Genomic DNA, 24,686 nt, shown 5'->3' on the forward strand with positions numbered 1-24,686 from the left:
ATATAAAGACGAGGACTTCCTCGACTCACCACAGAACCTCTTCGCCGTTGTTCAAGGTAATATCTTTCAGCTTGATACTTCCTCGCATTTCACAGCGGTTTCCGATTATTTATTATTATTATTATTATTATTATTATTATTATTATTATTATTATTATTATTACTATTATTATTATTATTATTATCATCATCATCATTGTTATTATCATTATTATTATTATTATTATTATTATTATTATTATTATTATTGAGTGAGAGAGCAGTTCATGCCATCAAAGTGTCACTGGGGTAAAATATACGAAGCCCAATATACCCATCATGACTACCCGTCTGATAAAGGTACCCCAGGCACATGCATCACAACCATATGTGCGCGACATGGTGATCTCATATCAAGATAAACAGCACATGACCTTGCAGGTGGGGCCCAGTTAGAATTTTCTTCAGGTTGAGTAGCCCATCCCGCTCAAACGGTCCCTGAATAAGGGTTGTTTAAGGATGTTGAAAGAACCACCCATGTTTCCAGAGGTGAACTATTCAAACCCCAAAGAATCCTTCTCAACACATGGCTATGATGCTCCCCCACTACTTCTGCTCGTGATCAGAGATGCACATATCGTCAGCCACTAAGGGACATGCTCAACTGGTTAAGGTCAAACAACTGACAAGCAAATCTGTGGTATTGAGCAGAATATTTGCTGTAGCCCATCTTTTATACCAAGACAAAACAATGTACATGATAACACTTCCAATCAGTTAAGATCAGAAGCCATGAGAGCCATTGCCTGGTACTGCATCAGGGCATTTATTATTATTATTATTATTATTATTATTATTATTATTATTATTATTATTATTGCTATTATTATTATTGTTGTTGTTGTTAGTTGCGTACTGGGGTCGATCTAATCGACTGCTCCCCTCCGCCAAAATTTCAGGCCTAGGGGTAGAAAAGATTATTACTATCTCTCTACTCCCCCTTTTGACCAGGCCCCCGTGGCTTTTATGGGTTTTTCCACGAGTAACCTTTCGAAGCACTTCCCCCTATTGGGAGTTTTAATTGTTACTTATTTTTCGTTGTCATCCTGCTTTTGTACACGGACTTTTTCAAACGGACAAAACCCTTTGTAACTTTCGTCCTGTGTTTTGCCCCTTTATGTTTTAATTGATTTTTGTTAGCCCTCGTGGCCAATAAGCGAACGAATTATTATTATTATTTTATTATTATTATTATTATTATTATTATTATCATTATTATTATTATTATTATTATTGCTTTTGTTGCTGTTGTTATTATCATTATTATTATTATTTTGCTTACCTACCACATGGTTCCGGGTTCAGTCCCACTGCGTAGCACCTTGGGCAAGTGTCTTCTACTATAGCCTCGGACCGACCAAAGCCTTGTGAGTGGATTTGGTAGACGGAAACTGAAAGAAGTCCGTCATCTATATGTATATGTATATATATATATATATGTGTGTGTGTGTGTGTGTGTGTTTGTGTGTCTGTGTTGGTGCCCCCAACATCGCTTGACAACCGGTGCTGGTGTGTTTACGTCCCCGTAAACTTAGCGGCGAGCGGCAAAAGAGACCGATAGAATAAGTACAAGGCTTACAAAGAATAAGTCCTGGGGTCGATTTGCTCGATTAAAGGCGGTGCTCCAACATGGCCGCAGTCAAATGACTGCAACAAAAGAGCAAAAGAGTACAGCTTCTCGCCATGAAAACTGACATGTGACAATGCTGTCAAGCTGTCACATACCCTCCGCCATTAACTGTTTTGCCATTCTTCCATAATCCTTACAGTACGCCCGGTACCATATTATTATAGAATGCGCTGGAAGGTGTGCAGTGTTATTTCCGGGACACCCGTCACCAAATTTCAAGCAGGGGTGTAATAAGAGTTTTCCATTATAATGTGTGATTAAATAAGCGAGTAAGGTTAATATTTATAATGAATTTGCCATTTACAATGGGTGTGCAGCACACAGCTAGGATCTTTTCCTTTTGAACGGCAGCAAATGATTTTAGTTGAATGGAGGTAATCGGGTGGTTAAAATTGCCGAAATGCTCGGATTTTCAGACGAAATATCGTCTGTAAACGTGTTGAAAACTGCTGTTCAAAATGAAAAGATCCCACCGCTAACATAACCGGAATATACACCCCTGATACACACACACACACACACAGAGAAACAAACAAACATTCATACTCTTTTACTCTTTTACTTGTTTCAGTCATTTGGCTGTGGCCATGCTGGAGCACCGCCTTTTAGTCGAGCAAATCGACCCCGAGACTTATTCTTTGTAAGCCTAGTACTTATTCTATCGGTCGCTTTTTGCCGAACCGCTAAGTTACGGGGACGTAAACACACCAGCATCGGTTGTCAAGCGATGTTGGTGGGGGTGGGGGGTGTCAAACACAGACAAATCTTGAATCGCCGGTGTTTATATCCTTCGCCTATTTTAGAACAATACACATGTACGTGTATACACATACGTATGTGTGTATGTGTGTATGTATGTATGTATGTATGTATGTATGTATGTATGTATGTATGTATGTGTGTGTATGTGTGTATGTGTAGATATATGTATGTGTATGTATGTATATGTATGTATAGATGTATGTATATGTGCGTAGATGTATGTATATATGTTTGTCTAGATATATGTATGTATGTGTGTATGTATGTATGTATGTATGCATGTCTCTATGTATATATTATATATTATGTATGTATGTATGTATGTATGTATGTATGTATGTAAAAATACTCATGTACTCTTACAGTCCCTATAATAATCGAGGACAATTCAAAATTGCTAAAATTAGGCGAGAAATTTCTCTTCAGTCGGTATTCATGTGAATAAAATCGACGCAATTGTCAGCAGAAAAGGATTAGGAGAGGAAAAAATTGTTTGTAAATAGTATTTATAGTTTAATAAATGTTATTTATTGATTCAGTTCAAAGAATATTACCGAGAAATTTTGTTGCACAGATTGAGCCAAGCATGAATTTTGTGCAATTCTCCACTCAAATTTATCCAAATGACTTGTTTCACGTCACATGGATTCATCCAAGTAGCTTGTGAGAAAGAGTGAAGCTGTACGTGGTCATTTGACAAGCGAGAAACACCAACCAAATCCCTTCCCACAATCTTCGCACAATCTTCGAAAACCACTTCGCACAACCTTCGAAAAAGACACGTTAGGTAATGTGGTTCTAGGTTCGCAACACATAAGAGAAAAATGTGGCGTTTACGGATGGATTGTCTTTGATCATAGGGTTGGTCGATCAAAACATACGAGAAGGGGCTCCCACCCATAATTAAAGGGCCCCAAATAGTGTTAATATCTATACTCGGACAACTGAAGACCTTATCATAGTCCATCAAACTCACTTTTTCTTTTTGTCGCTTCGATCTGTTATCCTGACTTTTGTTCCGTGAGAGCTTTCATTTTCTCTCCAAAAATACTTAGTCAAAGGTCGACTTTGCCTTTCATCCTTTCGGGGTCGATAAATTAAGTACTAGTTGTATACTGGGGTCGATGTAATCGACTTAGTCCGTTTGTCTGTCCTTGTTTGTTCCCTCTGTGTTTAGCCCCTTGTGGGTAGTAAAGAAATAGGTATTTCGGCTGCCGTTACGTTCCGAGTTCAAATTTCGCCGAGGTCGACTTTGCCTTTCATCCTTTCGGGGTCCATAAATTAAGTACCAGTTACGCACTGGGGTCGATATAATCGACTTAATCCATTTGTTTGTCCTTGTTTGTCCCCTCTGTGTTTAGCCCCTTGTGGGTAGTAAAGAAATAGGTATTTCGTCTTTCGTTACGTTCTGAGTTCAAGTTTCGCCGAGGTCGACTTTGCCTTTCATCCTTTCGGGGTCGATAAATTAAGTACCAGTTACGCACTGGGGTCGACGTAATCAACTTAATCAGTTTGTCTGTCCCCTCTGTGTTTAGCCCCTTGTGGGTAGTAAAGGATTTATAACAACCAAGAACCAAGATATCGACATAGACCAAATATACATGTGTATGATATACAGATAGAAAGAAGGGAGCAGGGCAATGGTGAACGAATTCGAATGGTAGACAATGGACTGAGAGGCAGTCTAATGGGTGCAGTGTGCTACAAAGAGTGGGCATGAAAGATAACAATAACCGGATGTGTATAAATGCTTTCCATCCTTATTTTTATCTTTTCATTAGCCTTCTTTTCGGCCTGTACATATCGTGGTACAAATAGCTATAGGTGTGTGCATATTGCAATTTCAGGAAATCTGCAAAATATTTCATGAGAGGAAATAAAAAACATAGTTTTCCATGATTACATTGTTAAATGAGGTTAATTAATGGTTATGGAAAGTTTGCTATATTTAGAGCACTTCGCAGCACTCCTCTCCTTACACACTCAGAACACACAACACACAATGGTCAAATATGATGACGCAAGTCGATACAAACAGATACTCTCTTTATTCGGATTTCGCCCCAATTTATCCGTTATCCAGTTTCATGCGAGCAAGTTTAACGATGAGCACACATGCACACATTGTGTGTGTGTGTGTGTGTGCGCGTGCGTGTGTGTGTGTGTGTGTGTGTGTGTGTGTGTGTGCGCGCGTGCGTGTGTGTGTGTGTGTGTGTGTGTGTGTGTGTGTATGTGAGGGAGATCGGGGAACAGAGAAACTGTGGGTGATACAGATAATTTGACATTATTTTTGAATTCTGCATGCAAAAACACACACGATACAGGTATTCTTTTCCTTGGAACAAATCCTTTGTTGACCAATGTTATTCTTACCGCAGGTTACAAATCCAAGCATGAAAATATTACTCAACTTTAAAGTTTTGGAGACAGACACCCTCTTTAGACACACACACACACACACACGAATGCATAAATGTACATATAAACTTATATATGAATACATACATCCACATGTACTTATATATTAATGATGTACACAAATACATGACAGGTATATATAGCACTGAAACACGCATAAAGTAAACACATTCAGACAGAAACCTACAATGAACAGGTCATGTCACAGACGCTAAACTATAAATTTCACAGGGTACAACCTTAAAGTTGACATCGCTCCCCTGTCACCTTCTAGCAGCTAACGGGATCGTAAGACAGACTCAGTTTCGAGCTATTTGGCTCACCATCAGTCACGAGTACCTGCACACTAGAGCGATAGCCAGGATCCTCTACTGCTAACAATATATTGTAAACAAAATGACTATTGGTCACTGATTCGCAACAAGCAAAGTAAACTAGTTATAAAATCTCAAGAGGAGATAGAGTAATAGCCAGTGGCCACATCAAAGTGGCTGTTGATGGGGCCACATCAAAGTGGTTATTGATGTGGCCGCATACGTATAAAGAAAAAGAGAGGGGTCGAGAAAATGTTTGGTATTATTGAAGCTGGTTAGAGGAATGTCTTTGTGAATTTCAGCTAGGGTCACTTACATATATATACATATACATAGAATGCATATATACTCTCTTTTACTTGTTTCAGGATTTATTCTTTGTAAGCCTAGTACTTATTCTATCGGTCTCTTCTTGCCGAACCGCTAAGTTACGGGGACTTAAACACACCAGCATCAGTTGTCAAGCGATGTTGGGGGGGACACATAAACATATATAGACACACAAACACACACACACACACACACACACACACACACACACACATATATATATATATATAAATTATATATATATATATATATATATATATATTATATATATATATATACATATACGACGGGCTTCTTTCAGTTCCCCTCTACCAAAATCCATTCACAAGGCTTTGGTTGGCCCGAGGCTATAGTAGAAGACACTTGCCCAAGGTGCCACGCAGTGGGACTGAACCTGGAACCGTGTGGTTGGTAAGCAAGCTACTTACCACACAGCCACTTTCCGCATTACATTTCCCTAAGTCGTTCTTCATCTCAGTTAAGAAGCAGCGAGTGTTTTGAATAACGCTAGTGAGAAACTCGGGGCTTAGTCTCGAAATGTGAATGAAATCTCAAACAGAAAGCACGCACGTGCAAACAGTCACACACACACACGCACACACACACACACACACACCACACATATATATATAATATATATATATATATATATATATATATATATTATATATATATATATACATATACGACGGGCTTCTTTCAGTTCCCCTCTACCAAAATCCATTCACAAGGCTTTGGTTGGCCCAGGCTATAGTAGAAGACACTTGCCCAAGGTGCCACGCAGTGGACTGAACCTGGAACCGTGTGGTTGGTAAGCAAGCTACTTACCACACAGCCACTTTCCGCATTACATTTCCCTAAGTCGTTCTTCATCTCAGTTAAGAAGCAGCGAGTGTTTTGAATAACGCTAGTGAGAAACTCGGGGCTTAGTCTCGAAATGTGAATGAAATCTCAAACAGAAAGCACGCACGTGCAAACAGTCACACACACACACGCACACACACACACACCACACACACACACACACATACACATACTCTCTCTCCCTTCCGTTCCTCCATTTCCCAATGCATCCCTCAGCCAACTCATAAGATAAAGTTTAGCCTGTTCCTTCGGGTTTAATAATATCGATCTTGCAGTCCTACTTAAAAAGTATTATTTCTCTAGACATTTGCCAGAATTGTAAATATCTGACAGGTTCCTTACAAGATGAGACATATTTAGTAAGCTCCCACACAGACTGACAGAAAACTATTCAGTTTATCAATTAAAGTGTATTTTTCATCGAAATCTCTTTCTCCAATCACATTTAGTTTAGTTCCCCAAGAGTCTTACTTCCTTTCCACTTCTTACGCTGTGGCTGTCCACTTGCTTCGCTGTTTTATTAATTTCTTGCCTCACCACCAAATATTCTTATTTCGCTTCAATATAAATATAATGGACCCGACGACTTGAGAATCGTGTTTATCTTATGGCATCAACATTGTTCATGAATATAGAATCCAAAATATATTTTGTTGTTATCTTGTCCATAGAAATATCGTGAGTTGAACATTGTCGGGTGATTTTCACCTGTCACAAGCATTAGAACCATGTTTCCGGTCTGCGAATTTTTTTCTTCCCCTCTCTCCAGTCTCAGAGACATGGAAATACGTAATGAGAACTGTCCTTCCTCTTCTGGTGAAACCATGTAAAAAGATATATGCGTATTCATTGTAATTTCACAGTAGATCAGTGGTTTTCAACCAGGGTTCCGCCAGAACAGTCCAGGGGTTCCGCAAGAAGTTACAAAACTGCTAAAATCGGCAGTAATTTTTAATTCTCCTGTGCAGATATGTGTGCATAAGACAATTAAATTATTGCACAGGGGTTCCTCGAGCCAGTGGAATGTTTCCTTGGGATTCTGCTCTAGTAAAAAGTTTGAAAAGCACTGCAGTAGATGAAGGCAAGATGACAGAATTGTTGGCATACTAAACAAAAAAAGACTTTGCCGCATTTCTTCCGGCTTTGCATTGAGTAGTTCAAATTCAACATTGTTTTTCATTTTCTCGGGGTTGATAAAACTAGTCGAGCATCGGGGTCGCTATAATTAACGGGCCCCACTTTCGTACCAAATTTCAGGCCTTGTGTCTATAGAAAAAGAGAAAAAAATCCACACCAGAGGGTGCAGACCCCATCAAACGAACTTACTGCCCCACAACGTGTGCAAACTTATATCATCTAACAGATCCAGGCAGCATTGAAAAAAATGTTAAAGGTGACATAGAAACGATGTGACTTTCATAAGCCTGTTACCAGTTCAAGTATACTTGAAGTGTGTTCGAATCCCTATGAAAGCCACTCACTGTATTTTGTCATGGAGATTCTCGCTGTAGACAAATAGTTGTCTACAGCGTCCCCTAACCTGACTGAAATGCAGGCATTTCGGAGTGATAATTTCCTCTTCAGCAGCAGAGACTGGATAGGCAAACGCTGCGAACTAACACGAGCGACAGGTTCCTCTTATGATTCCCGTCACCATAGTAAATAAATTATGGAGTGGCAACGCTAAGTAGGGACGTGTATAAATACATACTATCGGAGAGCATCACACCGAAATGCATACACCCCACAATCTGGTAAGGGATCGATGTGGGTTGTCTACAGCGAGAAATTTTCTCCCTGACAAAATGCAGTAAATAGCTTTCGAATATGCCTCTTCAAACATATTTGAACGGGTTACCAGTTTGTATTTATACATACCACTGCTCAGCACTGTTATCCCGTCAGGTGACTTTATTCTTACTTGTTTTAAAGCCAATAATGTCGTTCAGCTTATATTGATTGAATAAACTCTGACATGGAATGTTAAGCTGAACCTGGCAGAGTTTGAAAACAGAACTGAGAGGAATAAATCTAAACAGTGTCATGTATTTGGCAAACTACTGCATAGGCCACCTCTCTGTCCTTTCTTATCTTACTCTATGAACACTTTTCAACAATGACTCCACGTTTTTATTTCTTTATTACCCACAAGGGGCTAAACATAGAGGGGACCAAAAAAGACAGACAAGCGGATTAAGTCGATTATATCGACCCCAGTGATTTACTGGTACTTATTTAATCGACCCCGAAAGGATGAAAGGCAAAGTCGACCTCGGCGGAATTTGAACTCAGAACGTAACGGCAGACGAAATACCTATTTCTTTACTACCCACAAGGGGCTAAACACAGAGAGGACAAACAAGGACAGACAAACGGATTAAGTCGATTACATCGACCCCAGTGCGTAACTGGTACTTATCTAATCGACCCCGAAAGGAACGAAAGGCAAAGTCGACCTCGGCGGAATTTTAACTCAGAACGTAGCGGCAAACGAAATACTGCTAAGCATTTCGCCCGGCGTCCTAACGTTTCTGCCAGCTCGCCGCCTTAATAACTCTGAGTATTATTTCCGTAGAAGAAAAACTTTAGACATATTTTAATCAGTTCCGTTTATTTTTGAATTTACTGAAAAACTATTGTTAATTCGACAGGAAACTTCCATTTGAAGAATTTAATAACAGATCTCTACCAATTTATTCATTTCACAGTAATCATACTTCCCCTAAAAAAGAAAAAAAAATATATTAAAAATCATTAAATTGTTTACAAGACTAATTTGAGAATTAGTTAGTATACAGTCTAATTAGTATTAATTCCCGTAGTGTGTACTGTAATTAATTTGCGGAATCAATTAGAAATATTTGAATGTTCACTTAAATATTTGTTTTCTTCCAACGACTGTGAAGAGACCGTCTATATCTTTTAACAATGAAGATAACAATGGAATAAAGGTTGATGAAAACAAAATATAAATTTATCTATTCTCTGGAACACATTCACACGCGTGCGCATTTACACACGAGTGCGAGCACACACAAATACATGTGCGCGAACGCATGCGCGAAAGTGTGCGTATGAAGACAGATACAACTTTTAATAATGGAGATCACAATACGGTAGAGATAGATAATAAGACAAAAATGTCTCTTTTCCGGAATGCATGTGTGTGTAAATAGATAGATAGATAGATAGATAGATAGATAGATAGATAGATAGATAGATAGATACATACATAGATAGATAAATAGATAGATAGATAGATAGATAGATAGATAGATAGATAGATAGATAGATAGATACATACATACATACATACATACATACATATACAAATATCTATCTATCTATCTATCTTTATATATATAAATATAAATACGTATACAAACACCGATATATATATATATATATATATATATTTGCTTTGCAAGATTTTTTATGTGAAATCGTGTGTTGAAACAGATATTGTTGTGTTTAGGAATACATTAGGAATACAAAATACAAAATGGCTGACCGTTAGTAAGGAGAGACACACAAATAAGAAAGAATAAAGAAAGGACCACTGATGAGATCACAGAAGTGTGATGAAAGAACTCTGGCCGAAATAAAATTAAAAATAATGTAAAAAATAAATAACGCTGAAGCAAAGTAACACCAAATATATAGTGCGTGTGTTTTTATTGGCTAAACGGGCAAGATGAGTATTCCTAAATACAACAATATATATATTATTTTATTTTATTTTATCCAGTTTCAGCTCACGAGCTGTGGCCATGCTGGGGCACCGCCATTTATATATATATATATAAATAATATAGGATAAAATTTTTTGAAAAAAATTCTATCAATGGCCAGCATATTAAAAAATACCTTTAAAGGTCAAATTTATAAACAACTTATAGTGCTTATAGTGATAAATTATATGGTTATTAACGATTTTGTCTATTTTCGGCATATTTGACATTGGAATGTTTTTCTTTTGCCCTTGTTTATAAGTTGTATATATATATATATATATATTTATAATACGCTACGTGTCTTTGTATATATAATTTTTTTTGTATATATATATAACAGCGTTTGAAGCTGTTGAGTTTGTTCCACTTTAAAAGATTTACTTTCTAAACCATTCGACACGAACTGGAGTCGTTCTGTTTATTTCTTGTATTTGTCTCTTAATGTTTGATTAAACAGTTTTAAGTTTTTCTAAATCATCCAACAGCGCTGACTGAGTTCTTTCTCCTCACTCCTTAAACCAGTGAAACTCTTGAATGCTGAACCCAGCCTGATAGCAGAATGTGGCGTTAGCTTAGGTCAATTTCTCGTCGGACTTGTATGAGCTTGTGCATAAATCTAGTGCTTAAATAGTCTTAAACAGGGAACTTCCTTATCTCTTTCCTTCCTTTCTTCCTCTTTTTGGATCTTTTCGGTTTGAACGGCAGTTTTTCTAGAGGTGTCATATGAAATTGTCACCCATAATTATGACCCTAGTATCGATCTATTGCATTTCAATCTCTTTTAGGGTTAGGGTTAGGGGTGGGGGAAGGGTATTTTTTTCTTCAGAAATGTAAATAGACCCAATCTGTTTCTTAAACGAGGGACATATTCATACGGCACAGAATGTTTTCACCTCAATGGATGTCATTGATTGGTTGAAATTGCAGAAATTGAAGAAAAAATACAACAAATATTTAACAAACTAGAATTTTCTCAATAAAGCCAAGAGAAAAAGATGTTTTATAAACACATTCTACCAGTATACAAAGTTTAAAATTTTTTAGTTACCTAGAAATTATTTTTAAAAACTGACGTTCAAATCGAAAAGATCCCTTGTATGAGCTTGTGCATAAATCTAGTGCTTAAATAGTCTTAAATAGTGATCTTTCTTATCCTCTTCCTTTCTTCCCTTCTCCTTTCATCCTTCCCCACTTCTCTTTTCACCCTTCTTTTATTTTCTTTTTCTGGTTGTGTGTACATCTGTATACGTTTATATATGAATGCTTATGTGTTATGTATGTGTGTACATGGGTGTTTATTTCTTCAAGTCTTCACATGACACTATTTGTGTGATGTTTGTATCATCTATAAACAATAAAGTTTGTAGCTCAGTGGTTCCGACGTTTAGACTTATGAAGGCCAGAGAAGAAAATACATTGAAGAACAAGTTAGGGTCGGCAACCGAAAGGGCATTCAGCCTTATAATACTGCCTAAAAAGGTTTCCTTTAACCCATGCCAGCATGAAAAAGCAAAAAGTGAAAACCACGAAGGTAGTGCTATTCTGCTGCTACTAATGGCAATAAGGATTAAGATGGCGACGACGACGACGGTGGTGATAAAGATGATGCTGATGATGAAGACTATGAGGCGATGACGATGATGACAACGACGACGATGATGGTGGGAATAGTTGTCGTTGTGGTGGTGGTGAAAACGATGATGACGATGAGGATGATGGTAAATCTGTTACTCATATCATAAAGCGGATGCTGTTGTTTAACCCCAGGACATCCCCGTGCCAGCTGACCTATGTGATAAAGAAGATGTTGATGACGAGTATCTGTGATCAGAAATGTACTAAATATAGAACGTCTGGTCTGTTATTATAAAAATACAACCTTCTGTTTTCAAGTAGACAGTAAGCTGTAATTTTGAGGAGAATTTTGCTGCTATTTACATATTTATTTATGGGAATTCTAAACTGGTTGCTGTTTCGAACCGTCATGCATTGGAAATGCAGACCAAACCCTGTTAGCATTTAATTTGCCGTATTGTTAACATTGACACATATTAATGAAAAATCAGTTAAAATAAGAAAATAAGTGGAAATGAAAAGAATAGATTTACTGTGATACGAGCATGCTTAGGAAACGGAACAAAATTGCCACCAAATGTTATCTTCAAAAGAAACACATTGCCAAAGAGGAACTTTCCGAAAGGTATAATCGTTAGACTCCACGAAAAAGGCTGGATGACCGAATCCAGCATGACAGAATGGCTAAGCCTTGTATGGGGACAACATCCCATTACCCGCGATCGTAGTTTATTAGTTGAAAACACCCATACATTTTCATACAGTACATAAAAGTTTTTTATTGTTTGTTGTTTTAGTTATGTTATGTTCAGGAAATGTTTATTTTCGACATTATTGCCCCTAATTGTTGGTAGCTCACAGCAATGTCAAGAATGTTAGTAGTCAGGATGTAAATTGCAAACATTTATATCCTTTTCCTTACCATCCTCAACAATTTGGCCGATCTCACAACAAAACAATTTCAGTCAGGAATATCCATATCACTTTGTATGTCAATGGTGCTCCATTGTGATAAGTAGAAACTCCAAGCAATGTAAAATACGGCCCGGACCGTGACTTCAAAAAGTAGTTGACCATTTAATGGTTTTAGTAAATTTATACAGAAAAAGTAAGCATTATACCATCCAGCATGAATAAAAGTCAACTTCATTATATTTAAGCCCTTATTTTTTCTGTAAAAACCTATTCTGACATTGAGTCAACTTCCGGTACGAATGTTTATGTTTTGTACATCTTTTTTCAACAACAAAAAAATAAATTCTAATAAAATTCTGGAAACGATCTACTCAGGTAATTTATATACCCCTAAAGGTTATTTTTATTTTTGTGGGAAAAAAGTGTAAATTATTTGGGGTTTTACAGTACTAAATGCATAATAATTTATACAATAATTAATAAAGCAGTAAATGTATTAAATAATTTACTAATTATGTTATGGAAATAAGAAGAGGGAGTGATTGGATGCTTTGTAGTGTAAGAAGTAATGTGATTGTCTAAACAGAGATTGATATGTAGTTTAAATGTCGTTTGTAAGCGTTTATGGGTCTGTGTGTTTTCTGTTACTAGCTTGTGATCATACCTTATAATTATTATCTAATCATCACCATTTAATTATTTGTCGAATATATACTTGCCAAAATTTTACAATTCAATTCAGTAGCAAAGTGCATATTTTTTTTTAATAATTTCAGATTTATTGTTGTCGACCATGAAGTACATCTTCTTTATTGCCCTGAGTGTTGTAGCAGCCGGTGCTCACATCTGCTCACCTAATGCCTGCAAATATTTTGAATGTCTACCTGTAGAAAATTGTGTAGATGGTGAAATAGGAAAAGGATTTTGTGGATGTTGTGATATTTGCATAAAACATTTGAGTAAGTTGGTTTTTATCCAAGATAACTTTTTGGAATTGAAAGATGAAACTATGATAAAAAGCACCAGTAAACTTAATAAAATGGTTGGCATTTGGAAAGACATCCATGCTGAAGTAAACATTGGTGCTTGGCATAGTCCCCGAACACACTAGCTCACTTAAAAACTTGTCATTACCATTATTGTCAATATGAGCAGAACTTATGAAGCGTTTACTACGAAAGAGAAATTAAATATTGTTGAATATGCATTTGAACGTAGCAATAGAGCTGCCGGAAGGCATTTTAATGTTTATGAAATGTCAGTTGAAAACGCTTGTACATTTTCATACAGTACATAAAAGTTTAAAAATTGTTTGTTGTTTTAGTTAAGTTGTGTTCAGAAAATGCTCCATTCAACCCATTCCAGCAGGGGAATTGGATGTTAAATGATGATGTTAATAATGATTAAAAGTCCATGCTGGTTACCAACCAGATTCCTAAGGCAGGGACTGTTATGTCAAAGTGGCATTTCACAGCATAATGTAGCTTTAACTCTTTAGTATTTAAACTAGTCATGTTTGGCCCAAATATTCTACATTTTTTTTCTGTTCAAATCAATCAGATCCAGCATCTCATACCAACCCAACAATGCCATTCTAAAAATAAACAACGTCGTTATTGAAATCTAAAAGCTACAAATTAATACATAATTAATTAAAAACAATGTGAATAAATAAATATTACATTTGACAGTCATCTGAATGCTAAAGTGTTAACATGGTATAAAATTAATTTAGACTCAGTATACAGAAACATAAATCAAAATTATAAAGTATAGAAATAATATATAAAAGATGGTAATTGAGTATTAATCATTTGGTGTTAAAAAGATAGAAATTAATAAAAAAAAAAATACAAGCCATGATGTGGATGGCATTTTTGAATTTCATAAATGTTGGGCTCATCAGGGACATTTTCAAGAAACCCATTAACCCTTTAGTGTTCAGATTATTCTGTCAATATAATGTTTGTTTATTTAAAATGGTTTGAATTAATCATAAATTATCTTGTAGTTTGGAGATTTCAGAGATGTGGTTTTTTAGATTTAGAATGACATGGTAGGGCTGAGGTGAGAGGTGAGATCTGGTCAGTTTCAATATAAAACATGTTAAATATTTTGGCCAGATATGGCCGGTTTGAATGCTAAAGGGTAAATAACCATTCTTTAGGACTCCAGGTATACCGCTTACAACAGGGGTGCTTTATGTTTTCAAACGCCATATTCTGCTAATCCCAATTTCAAGGTCTTTGTACACCAAAAATTTCCCATACTCTTTAGGAGATACATTTTTTAACGCTTCATTTTTAAAATCTTTAATGCTAATGTCAGGTCAATTGATGGTAGTGGTGTGGTCTGCACAGACCATAAAATTCCACGAAATTGTTGCATCTTTTGCTTCAGTTACTGATAATGAATGAATGGTACTCATACCCGTATTTAGCATGCTTGGCATCATAATGTTTTCACTGTCCAGTGAATACATTTGCCAACTCAGTCAAGCTTAGTTTTATATTCATTTGGGGTAAGGGTGTAGCACCCTGAAACTATACGGTCCATTGTCTTGAATAATTTGTCAAAAGGATTCTACATTTGGGTCTTCGCCATTTCTGAGGATGTTTATTGGGTTGTTTCTCGGGCAGCAAGCATGAATCCATCATCATCATCACCACCACCACCACCACCACCACCACCACCACCACCACCACACCACCACCACCACCACCACCATCATCATCATCATCATCATCATCATAATAATGATAATGATAATGATAATTTTTATCATTATTACAGAGGAAGGTGATCCCTGCTTTCTCGGAGATATGTTTGGAAGCCTAGTCACCAGCAAGTGTGGTCTTAATCTTGTCTGCAGCAGACGTTCCAGAACTTGCATCAGTAAGTGATGTTTCTTTCAATTTGAAATTGTCGAATTTTTTAATACTTAACGCAGTGTATTGGCAAAGAAAAACTGCAGGGTGATGAACTGAAGACTTAGTCTCTTTAATTCCAGAGTCCATAACCGTTTAATGTGAACCTTGCTTTACAACCGTTCAGAGTCAATACAATAATTACCGGGGAAGTAATGAGAGCCTCTTGATCACTTCTAACCTTCCCATACAGATACAAATATGGCTTTGTACCAATGGCAAAAATTAATATTCGCTTGGCTGATGCTATGTACGGAACTGAATTCCATTGGAGATACTCAGAGAAGCTTTATATTCACACACAAAATCAGTTATTGGTCACTATCAAACTTCCTATACTTTATACAACAGTACTGATGGTAGCGAGACTTGAAACTAGCTGATATGGTGATATACCTATCTACTTAGCAACGTTTGTGGTAACATATAACATATAACAATATTGACCGAGGTTACCGTGGTCTTTTTCGTAGGCTTTTCTTCCCACGGATAAACCTTATCTGCTTCCCCCTTTACACCGTACATAATGACACTGTGATACACGATCCCTATTGATCGTTTTTTTTTCCCCTCTTTTTTCTTTTCTTTTGTTTCTTTTCCTATACTTTATACAACAGTACTGATAGTAGCAAGACTTGAAACTAGCTGATATGGTGATATACCTATCTACTTAGCAACGTTTGTATTCTTTAACAGAGTTACTTAATAAAATATTGTTGTGTTGACAATGTTTTATTTGAACATTGCACTCTCCTACACAAATGTATCGATAGATTTTTAACAAACACTATTTGTATATAGAGACAGAAACATCTTGGCTTTCTGTACAATATACAAGTATAAGATATTTACAACTGTCTATATGTAATGTTGGTTAAAATCTACAGAGAAATTCTTACTGTATAATAGTCTAGTAGATATATCATGTGGAGGCACAGTTCACTGCTGTAAGCAACAGAAGTTATTTTGTAATTGTGTTTCTTTCAATGCTGAGGTGGAATTCTTTCATGAGTGGATCCCTTGGAGAAAGAAAGAGTAAACCATTATACTGCATTCTTTTGAATTGTGATTGGAAGATAATGTGTTCAGAACTCCTGAATAACGATGTCTGTAATAGGAAACATTTCCCAGGGAAGCCATCCTTATGAAGAACATACAGTTAAGGGTTAGCTAATGCACCTAGTATTAAATAGTGAAGTTAAAGCTAACTTAATTAATATGGTGAGCAAAATAATTTTAATAAATATGTACTATATAATTATAGTGAAGGCCCATGGCTCAGTGGTTGTGAGCTCGAATCCCGGACCGGGCTGCGTGTTGTGTTCTTGAGCAAGACACTTTATTTCACGTTGCTCCAGTTCACTCAGCTGTAGAAATGAGTTGCGACGTCACTAGTGCCAAGCTGTATCGGCCCCTTCGCCTTTCCCTTGGATAACACTGGTGGCAGGGAGAGGGGAGGTCGTTATGCATGGGTGACTGCTGTTCTTCCATAAACAACCTTGTCCAGACTTGTGCCTGGGAGGGTAACTTTCTAGGTGCAATCCCATGGTCTGTATCGTGACCGAAGGGGGTCTCAAACTAAATTAAGATGAGGTAAGCATTGTTGAACAATACCTAAATAAAAACATATGAAAGCAGGGGAGACAACTCCCAATTAGGAAAAGTGATTGAAAGGAGTTGATGTACCTGAGACCAAATTGATATTTAATGTGTTAACTCACCTGTTGTTAGAAGTGTTTCTTAACTTTGATTGAAGGCCTTCGCTTTGTACTATACTCTTTTACTTGTTTCAGTCATTTGACTGTAGCCATGCTGGAGCACCGCCTTTAGTCGAGCAAATCGACCCCAGGACTTATTCTTTGTAAGCCTAGTACTTATTCTATCGTTCTCTCTTTTGCTGAAGCGCTAAGTTATGGGGACGTAAACACACCAGCATTGGTTGTCTACGACACCTACGATTAAAGAGGCCTTTTAAACATAACGTTTCTAAAACTACATTGGGCCTTGTGTCTGTTCATTGAGAAGGGAGCACTGTGTGATTGGAATGATATTTGGCTGCTATTTCTCACTGATTGGGCAGCCATTGACTAAAGGCTCTCGTTTTTGACCTGACTGGCTTGTCATTACTTAGTAACTGTACAAACTGTAGAGACACATTGGTTCTTCCGTCTTTGTGAGGAAAGATCAAATTTAGTTATTTTCTATCCACCAGCCTGGCGTAGTTGTTTCCATTCTAATTTACTGTTTCTCTTCGTTTTAGAACCATTGAATTGTACACAACTGAAATCGGAGACTGAGGGCAAGAATTTGCTCGGAGCATTTATTCCTCGATGTGAAACTGATGGAACTTTCTCTGCTGTCCAGTGTCATGGATCAGTGTAAGATATTATTACCATAGTGATATCATTTCATTACAAATAAGCTACTGGCTTGAAAATAAACGAACGTAGATAATCATAGAAATCACTGCGCAGCACGTGGTTCATTAATTTTATATCTAATTTCATGAAAAGTCTTCTAAGCTGTTGGCAACATATTCATTGCTGCTAGAATAAATATATATATTCACATAACTAAATCTATTAATTCATACGTTGGGGCATAAGCACTTTTTCCAGATTCTATGATGTGAAACGGACATTTTGGAAAAGTCTTTCTTTAAAATAACGAAGAAGAGAATCTAGATAATGCAAAAGAAATTGTTTCAAATGAGTTTCTGGGAGCATTTTTCTCAATTCAAAGTATGAAGACCTGTTCTGTACTGATTTCTTAGAATCAGGGAACATATATTCACTGTGCCATTTGAAATCGAAGAAACTTATATGATTCATATCCCTGTGCTGATGCAATCCCTGTGCCTGTGGCACGTAAAAGCACCATCCAAACGAGGCCAATGCCAGCGCCGCCTTGACTGGCTTCCGTGCAGGTGGCACATAAAAAGCACCAACTGATTGTGGCCGTTGCCAGCCACGCCTGGCACCTGTGCCGGTGGCATGTAAAAAGCACCCACTACACTCTCGGAGTGGTTGGCGTTAGGAAGGGCATCCAGCTGTAGAAACACTGCCAGATCAAGACTGGAGCCTGGTGCAGCCTTCTGGCTTCCCAGACCCCGGTCGAACTGTCCAACTCATGGTAGCATGGAAAACGGACGTTAAACGATGATGATGATGATGATGATGATTAAGCGTGATGTGATTATATATATATATATATATATATGTAAACTGATTTTAAAGCAGCTGAAAAATGTCTTTTATTAATGTCTTTTTTTTTATTTCACAGGTGTTACTGTGCACACACAGATGGTACTCGTATCCCAGGATTCCAGTCTGCCATTCATAATATCCAAGGAATGAATTGCAGTAAGTTATAATTCTCTACAAGTTAAATGAATTCATCTAGCATTGCCTTCAAGGCAGTCGTTTTAAAGAGACGATTCCAGTCTAAAAAAAACATGGCAGCTGCCTTTATTCATTAAAAATATAACAGATACACGTTATTATATTGAGAAATTATGAGATAGTTGTGCAAAAGTACATTGTACCTGGATCTAGCAGTTTTTTTGGTCTCTCAGAAGATATTTTTATATTTTGAAGACTAGCATTAACAGAGGGAAGAGATTCTGAAAAATATTTTGTATCCCCTGATAAAGTCATCTGAAATATTCTAGCTATGTCCATTTTTTTATTCCTGATATTTTCCATAACGACTAACATAAAGTTAATTTAGTTCCTTAAGCATACAAAATCTTGCAAAAGAAACTCATTTGCTGTTATTCTTTAACAAAGACACTCTATCAATGACCATCCTGTCTGTTTGTATCCTGGGGATTACTGTGTCTTTCTAAGATGGCAGGATGTGATTTAAGAAGGATTTAGCTGTTATTTCTAGCAGTTGGAGTGACAGCATAGAAACTCTCTGGTTGTCTCAAGCTTTGGCTGTTTTAACATGATGGTGTCCCTCGTTTATCTAGTGGCTGTAAGTGGAGTTGAGTATCTTGTCTAAGGAGAGTAACAAGATAATTACTGCTGTTTTGTGAGAAAACAATAGGAAATGTACCATAGCCAGGTCACTGAACTGTGACATCAGTGTTTTTAGAAAACCAGACACAAGTAATTCCTTCACCACTGCTGCTGCCACCACCACCGCCACCACCGCCACCACCACCACCACCACCACCACCACCACCACAACCACCACAACCACCATCCGACAGTAGCAGTTGTAAAAGTCAAAGTCAACTGTTGGCACAAACAGTTACCACTTGCTCAGTCCACATGGCTGTAATAGGTGTCATGACATGTAGTTCATTGCTCTAAGCTGAAGAATGTCCTGTTGTGACCCCTTCATGAAGTTGGTAGATTTTGATCATCCACAGGTGATGAAAGTGTCAGTGGTTGAGTTGATAGTTTACTAGACCACCAACTGAGAGATCAGGGTTCCTATTCTGTCATTGGTATTGTGGTATGCCCAAGGCAAAGATATGATCTGATCCTTATTTCTGGAAACAGACACTTGTGACAGATGGAGGTAATAACATTTCTTTGCTGAAATCAGGGGCATCATAGTAAAATTGCTGAGTGTTTCATTAAGTTGTAGTGCTGAGTATTAGACTCTCAGTGAGTTTGAGGAAGGCAGTAAACAACTCCTCCTTGGCACTCCTTTTCCCGTTGACCACATGAAATCTCCTGCAACACATAGCAGATTGATGCATGCCTCTACCTAATACAATTGACTTCCTCTAAACAACTCTGTACCAACCCCTGTGGAATCTCTATATATATAAACGGCAAAATATCTGTGTGTGTGTGTGTGTGCATGTCCTTTATACAAATCCACAATTTTTCAGTTAGAGGGCTCACACTTTCTATGGTCATTCAAAACCGTCCAAGGGTTGTTGTGAAGATCTTTTCATTTCCCCAGTTACCCCTGGAAGCCATTAAAAAAATCGATAAACCGACCCCTTATGTTTCAGTCTTTAATACAAGGAACGTAACTCCAGCAGTTTAATCTAAAGATATTAAACCATAGGAAGGGAAATAACTCTTTAAAACTCTGCATTTCCCTCCCTTTGTTATGTATCACACCTCTTTGGCTTTCAAACGTGCACGCTTTTTTTGATTTGAAAAATGCAGGGAATAATTAATGAGTTAGACCAGGTGAATGATAAGAGAGCAGGATTGTCATGAAAGACCAAATATGCTTGACTAGCACTAGACCTGACAACGCTGGATCATAGTGCCAGTCTTAATTATTTTCTTAGTGACTTTTCCATTACTATTTCAAAGATGATAGTGAAGTCCTAATGAGAGGGGATCCTAATGAGACAGGAATATATCCACAGATATCTTCCCTATTGCTGAAATAACAAAACAATATTAAACTTTGACCAACATTGTATTTATTCATCACACATTGAATTTCTAATTTGGTATTTTTATTTTTCACTGCTTTGAAAATGTTAACATCAACTTAACTTTTGTTTCTTCATGAGGATGGTGTCTCTGAGTTAGCTTTTGCTTAAACGGTTCTATTTTCTGTCAACTAATGTACCATTACTTCAGTAAGAAAGAGAAATTTATCTCCTGGTGATGAGATAATAATAATAATAATAATAATAATAATAATAATAATAATAATAATGATAATAATAATAATAATAATAATAATAATAATAATAGTAATAATGATAATAATGATAATGATAATAATAATAAAGATGATGATAATGATGATAATAATAATAATGATGATAATAATAATAATAATAATAATAATAATAATAATAGTAATAATAATAATAATAATAATATAATAATAATAATAATAGTAATAATGATAATAATGATAATGATAATAATGATAATGATAATAATAATAAAGATGATGATAATAATAATGATAATAATAATAATAATAATAATAGTAATAATAATAATAATAATAATTAATAATAATAATAATAATAATAATAATAATAATAATAAATGCCCTGATGCAGTACCAGGCAGTGGCTCTCATGGCTTCTGATCTTAACTGATTGGAAGTGTTATCATGTACATTGTTTTGTCTTGGTATAAAAGATGGGCTACAGCAAATATTCTGCTCAATACCACAGATTTGCTTGTCAGTTGTTTGACCATAACCAGTTGAGCATGTCCCTTAGTGGCTGACGATATGTGCATCTCTGATCACGAGCAGAAGTAGTGGGGGAGCATCATAGCCATGTGTTGAGAGGGATTCTTTGGGGTTTGAATAGTTCACCTCTGGAAACATGGGTGGTTCTTTCAACATCCTTAAACAACCCTTATTCAGGGACCGTTTGAGCAGGATGGGCTACTCAAAATGAAAAAAATTCTAACTGGGCCCCACCTGCAAGGTCATGTGCTGTTTATCTTGATATGAGATCACCATGTCGCGCACATATGGTTGTGATGCATGTGCCTGGTGTACCTTTATCAGACGGGTAGTCATGATGGGTATATTGGGCTTCGTATATTTTACCCCAGTGTCACTTTGATGGCATGAACTGCTCTCTCACTCAATGATAATAATAAAAATGATAATATTTTCTACTATAGGCACAAGGCCTGAAATTTGGGGGAGGGGGAAAGTTGATTACATCTACCCCTGTACTTAACTGGCACTTATTTTATCAACCCCGAAATGATGAAAGGCAAAATAATCTTCAGCTGATTTTGAACTCAGAATGTCAAGACGGACAAAATACCTCCAAACATTTTGCCTGGCATGCTAACAATTTTGCCAACTAATGATCCTTTTTACTATAGACGCAAGGCCTGTTATTTTAGGTCGGAGGGGTTAAGTCAATTACACCAACTCCAGTGTCTCACTGGTACTTAATTTATCGACCCTGAAAGGATGAAAGGCCAAGTCAGTGTCAGTGGAATTTGAACTCAGAATGTGAAGTTGGATGAAATGTTGCGAAGCATTCTGCCCAGTATGTTAACAATTCTGTCAACATGCTGCCTTCAATAATAATAATAATAATAATAATGATAATAATAATAATAATAATCCTTTCTACTATAGGCACAAGGCCTGAAATTTGGGGGAGCGGGATAGTTGATTACATTGACCCCAGTACTTAACTAGTACTTAATTCATCGACCCAAAAGGATGAAAGACAAAGTTGACCGTAGCAGAATTTGAACTCAGAATATAGCGACAGATGAAATACTACTAAACATTTTTCCCGGTGTGCTAATGATTCTGCCACTCACTGTCTTAAAAGAGATGAAAGGCTAAGTCGACCTCAGCAGAATTTGAGCTGCAGAAACCCATGATATGCTGAGGAATCCGCGATATAAATTTACATAGGCGTAGGAGTGGCTGTGTGGTAAATAGCTTGCTTACCAACCACATGCTTCCGGGTTCAGTCCCACTGCATGGCACCTTGGGCAAGTGTCTTCTATTATAGCCTCGGGACGACCAAAGCCTTGTGAGTGGATTTGGTAGACGGAAACTGAAAGAAGCCCATCGTATATATGTATATATATATGTATGTGTGTTTGTATATGTTTGTGTGTCTGTTTGTCCACCCAACATCACTTGACGACTGATGCTAGTGTGTTTACATCCCCGTAACTTGGCGGTTTGGCAAGGGAGACCGATAGAATAAGTACTAGGCTTACAAAGAATAAGTCCTGGGGTAGATTTGCTCGACTAAAGGCGGTGCTCCAGCATGGTCACAGTCAAATGACTGAAACATGTAAAAGAGTAAAAGAGATATTTACATATATTAACCAGAAAAATCCGCAAAGTACTGAGTGCAGAATAGATTAACCGTGATATATGGCGAAGGATTCCTGTTATTTTCTTAAAGTTCACTTCTTTAAATATGTTAACACTAACTTAACTTTTGTATTTACCACAATAAATTGAGATGATAGATTTTTAAAGACTCCGCCGGTTACGACGACGAGGGTCCCAGCTGATACGATCAACGGAACAGCTTGCTCGTGAAATTAACGTGCAAATGGCTGAGCATTCCACAGACACGTATACCCTTAACGTAGTTCTCGGGGATAATCAGCGTGACACAGAGAGTGACAAGGCTGACCCTTTGAAGTACAAGTACAACTCATTTTTGCCAGCTGAGTGGACTGGAGCAACGTGAAATAAAGTGTCTTGCTCAAGGACACAACGCGTCGCCGGGAATCGAACTCACAACCTTATGATCATGAGCCGAATGCCCTAACCACTAAGCCACGCGCCCTCACATAGATGATAGATAAATACTGATTCTTTGACTTTCTCTAAAACTTTCTTTATGCTTTCTTTCAGACTGTGCCCGCCATAAGTTCGCATATGGAAAGACTGGCTTGATTGGCAAACTGTTCCACTGTGAATCCAACGGTAATTACAACAAAATCCAATGTACAGGAAGTGCATGCTATTGTGTTGACGAGGTTGGCAAACTAGTTGGTGAATCAGTTCATGTTAGCCAGAGAAAATCTATGACCTGCTAGAGAGAGACTCTGGTAAAGATCTCTACTTGAGAGAAATTCGAATCAAAGCTTTATATTGATGTCAAAATAAACAAAATTTGAAAGATATTTTGTAGTGTATTGTTTGTTTTCTAATAACTCACTTCCTCTATTTCTCAGTTCAGCTAATTATTCATAACTATTCTTGTAGCTTAGTCTAATTCTTATTCTTGTAGCTGGCTATTTGCTTCATAACATTACTTCAGATTTTACAGATTAACTGCTGGACTTTGAGGAACTTCTGCAATGATTGTTTAGCTCAGAACCTTCCTCACTGATGAGAGATTTGATGTTCAAAAGTTTCTCTGATAAATAAATTGGGAGTTTGAAACAGTGTAAACTAGAAGTGGGTCAACCATGAAGCAATCTAATTCCCAAGATTTACTGTGAGAAGGTAAACATGGAAATCTTAAAGAAAAGTGCACTTTCTGCTTCAGGGCTATCATCTGTTTGCTTAATTATGATAGATTATTATTAAAGTAAAAACTGTAGAGTGGTAGAAGTATTATAGAACTAAACTATATTTTTTTCTTACTTGCTTCAGGATCTACTTTCACCACACCAAGTTGATAAAATATGCATCAGTTATGTACAGGACAAAAATCTTGCCTTTCCATTAATCATTAATCAATATTATATCATTAAGGAGGCGAGCTGGCAGAATTGTT

General features: G+C 37.0%; 1 protein-coding gene across 2 annotated transcripts in view; it reads left to right on the forward strand.

Annotated features, from left to right (window-relative positions):
* Positions 1 to 24,087, forward strand: part of LOC115220711 (thyroglobulin) — a 24,184-nt gene extending 97 nt beyond the window's left edge. The window contains exons 1-6 of one of the 2 annotated variants that reach the window (XM_029790862.2): positions 1 to 56; positions 13,358 to 13,540; positions 15,375 to 15,476; positions 17,769 to 17,886; positions 18,791 to 18,870; positions 23,816 to 24,087. The exon at positions 1 to 56 is cut by the window's left edge and continues 97 nt beyond it. In XM_029790862.2, coding sequence (XP_029646722.1) covers positions 1 to 56; positions 13,358 to 13,540; positions 15,375 to 15,476; positions 17,769 to 17,886; positions 18,791 to 18,870; positions 23,816 to 24,000 — 724 coding nt within the window. In that variant the 3' untranslated portion in view covers positions 24,001 to 24,087. Of the gene's footprint in view, positions 57 to 12,864; positions 12,957 to 13,357; positions 13,541 to 15,374; positions 15,477 to 17,768; positions 17,887 to 18,790; positions 18,871 to 23,815 lie in introns of those variants that run through there. The other variant, XM_029790861.2, reaches the window with a different exon arrangement.
* The last annotated feature ends 599 nt before the right edge of the window (positions 24,088 to 24,686 follow it).

Source organism: Octopus sinensis, linkage group LG17, assembly GCF_006345805.1.
Source record: "Octopus sinensis linkage group LG17, ASM634580v1, whole genome shotgun sequence".
NCBI classification, from domain to species: domain Eukaryota; kingdom Metazoa; phylum Mollusca; class Cephalopoda; order Octopoda; family Octopodidae; genus Octopus; species Octopus sinensis.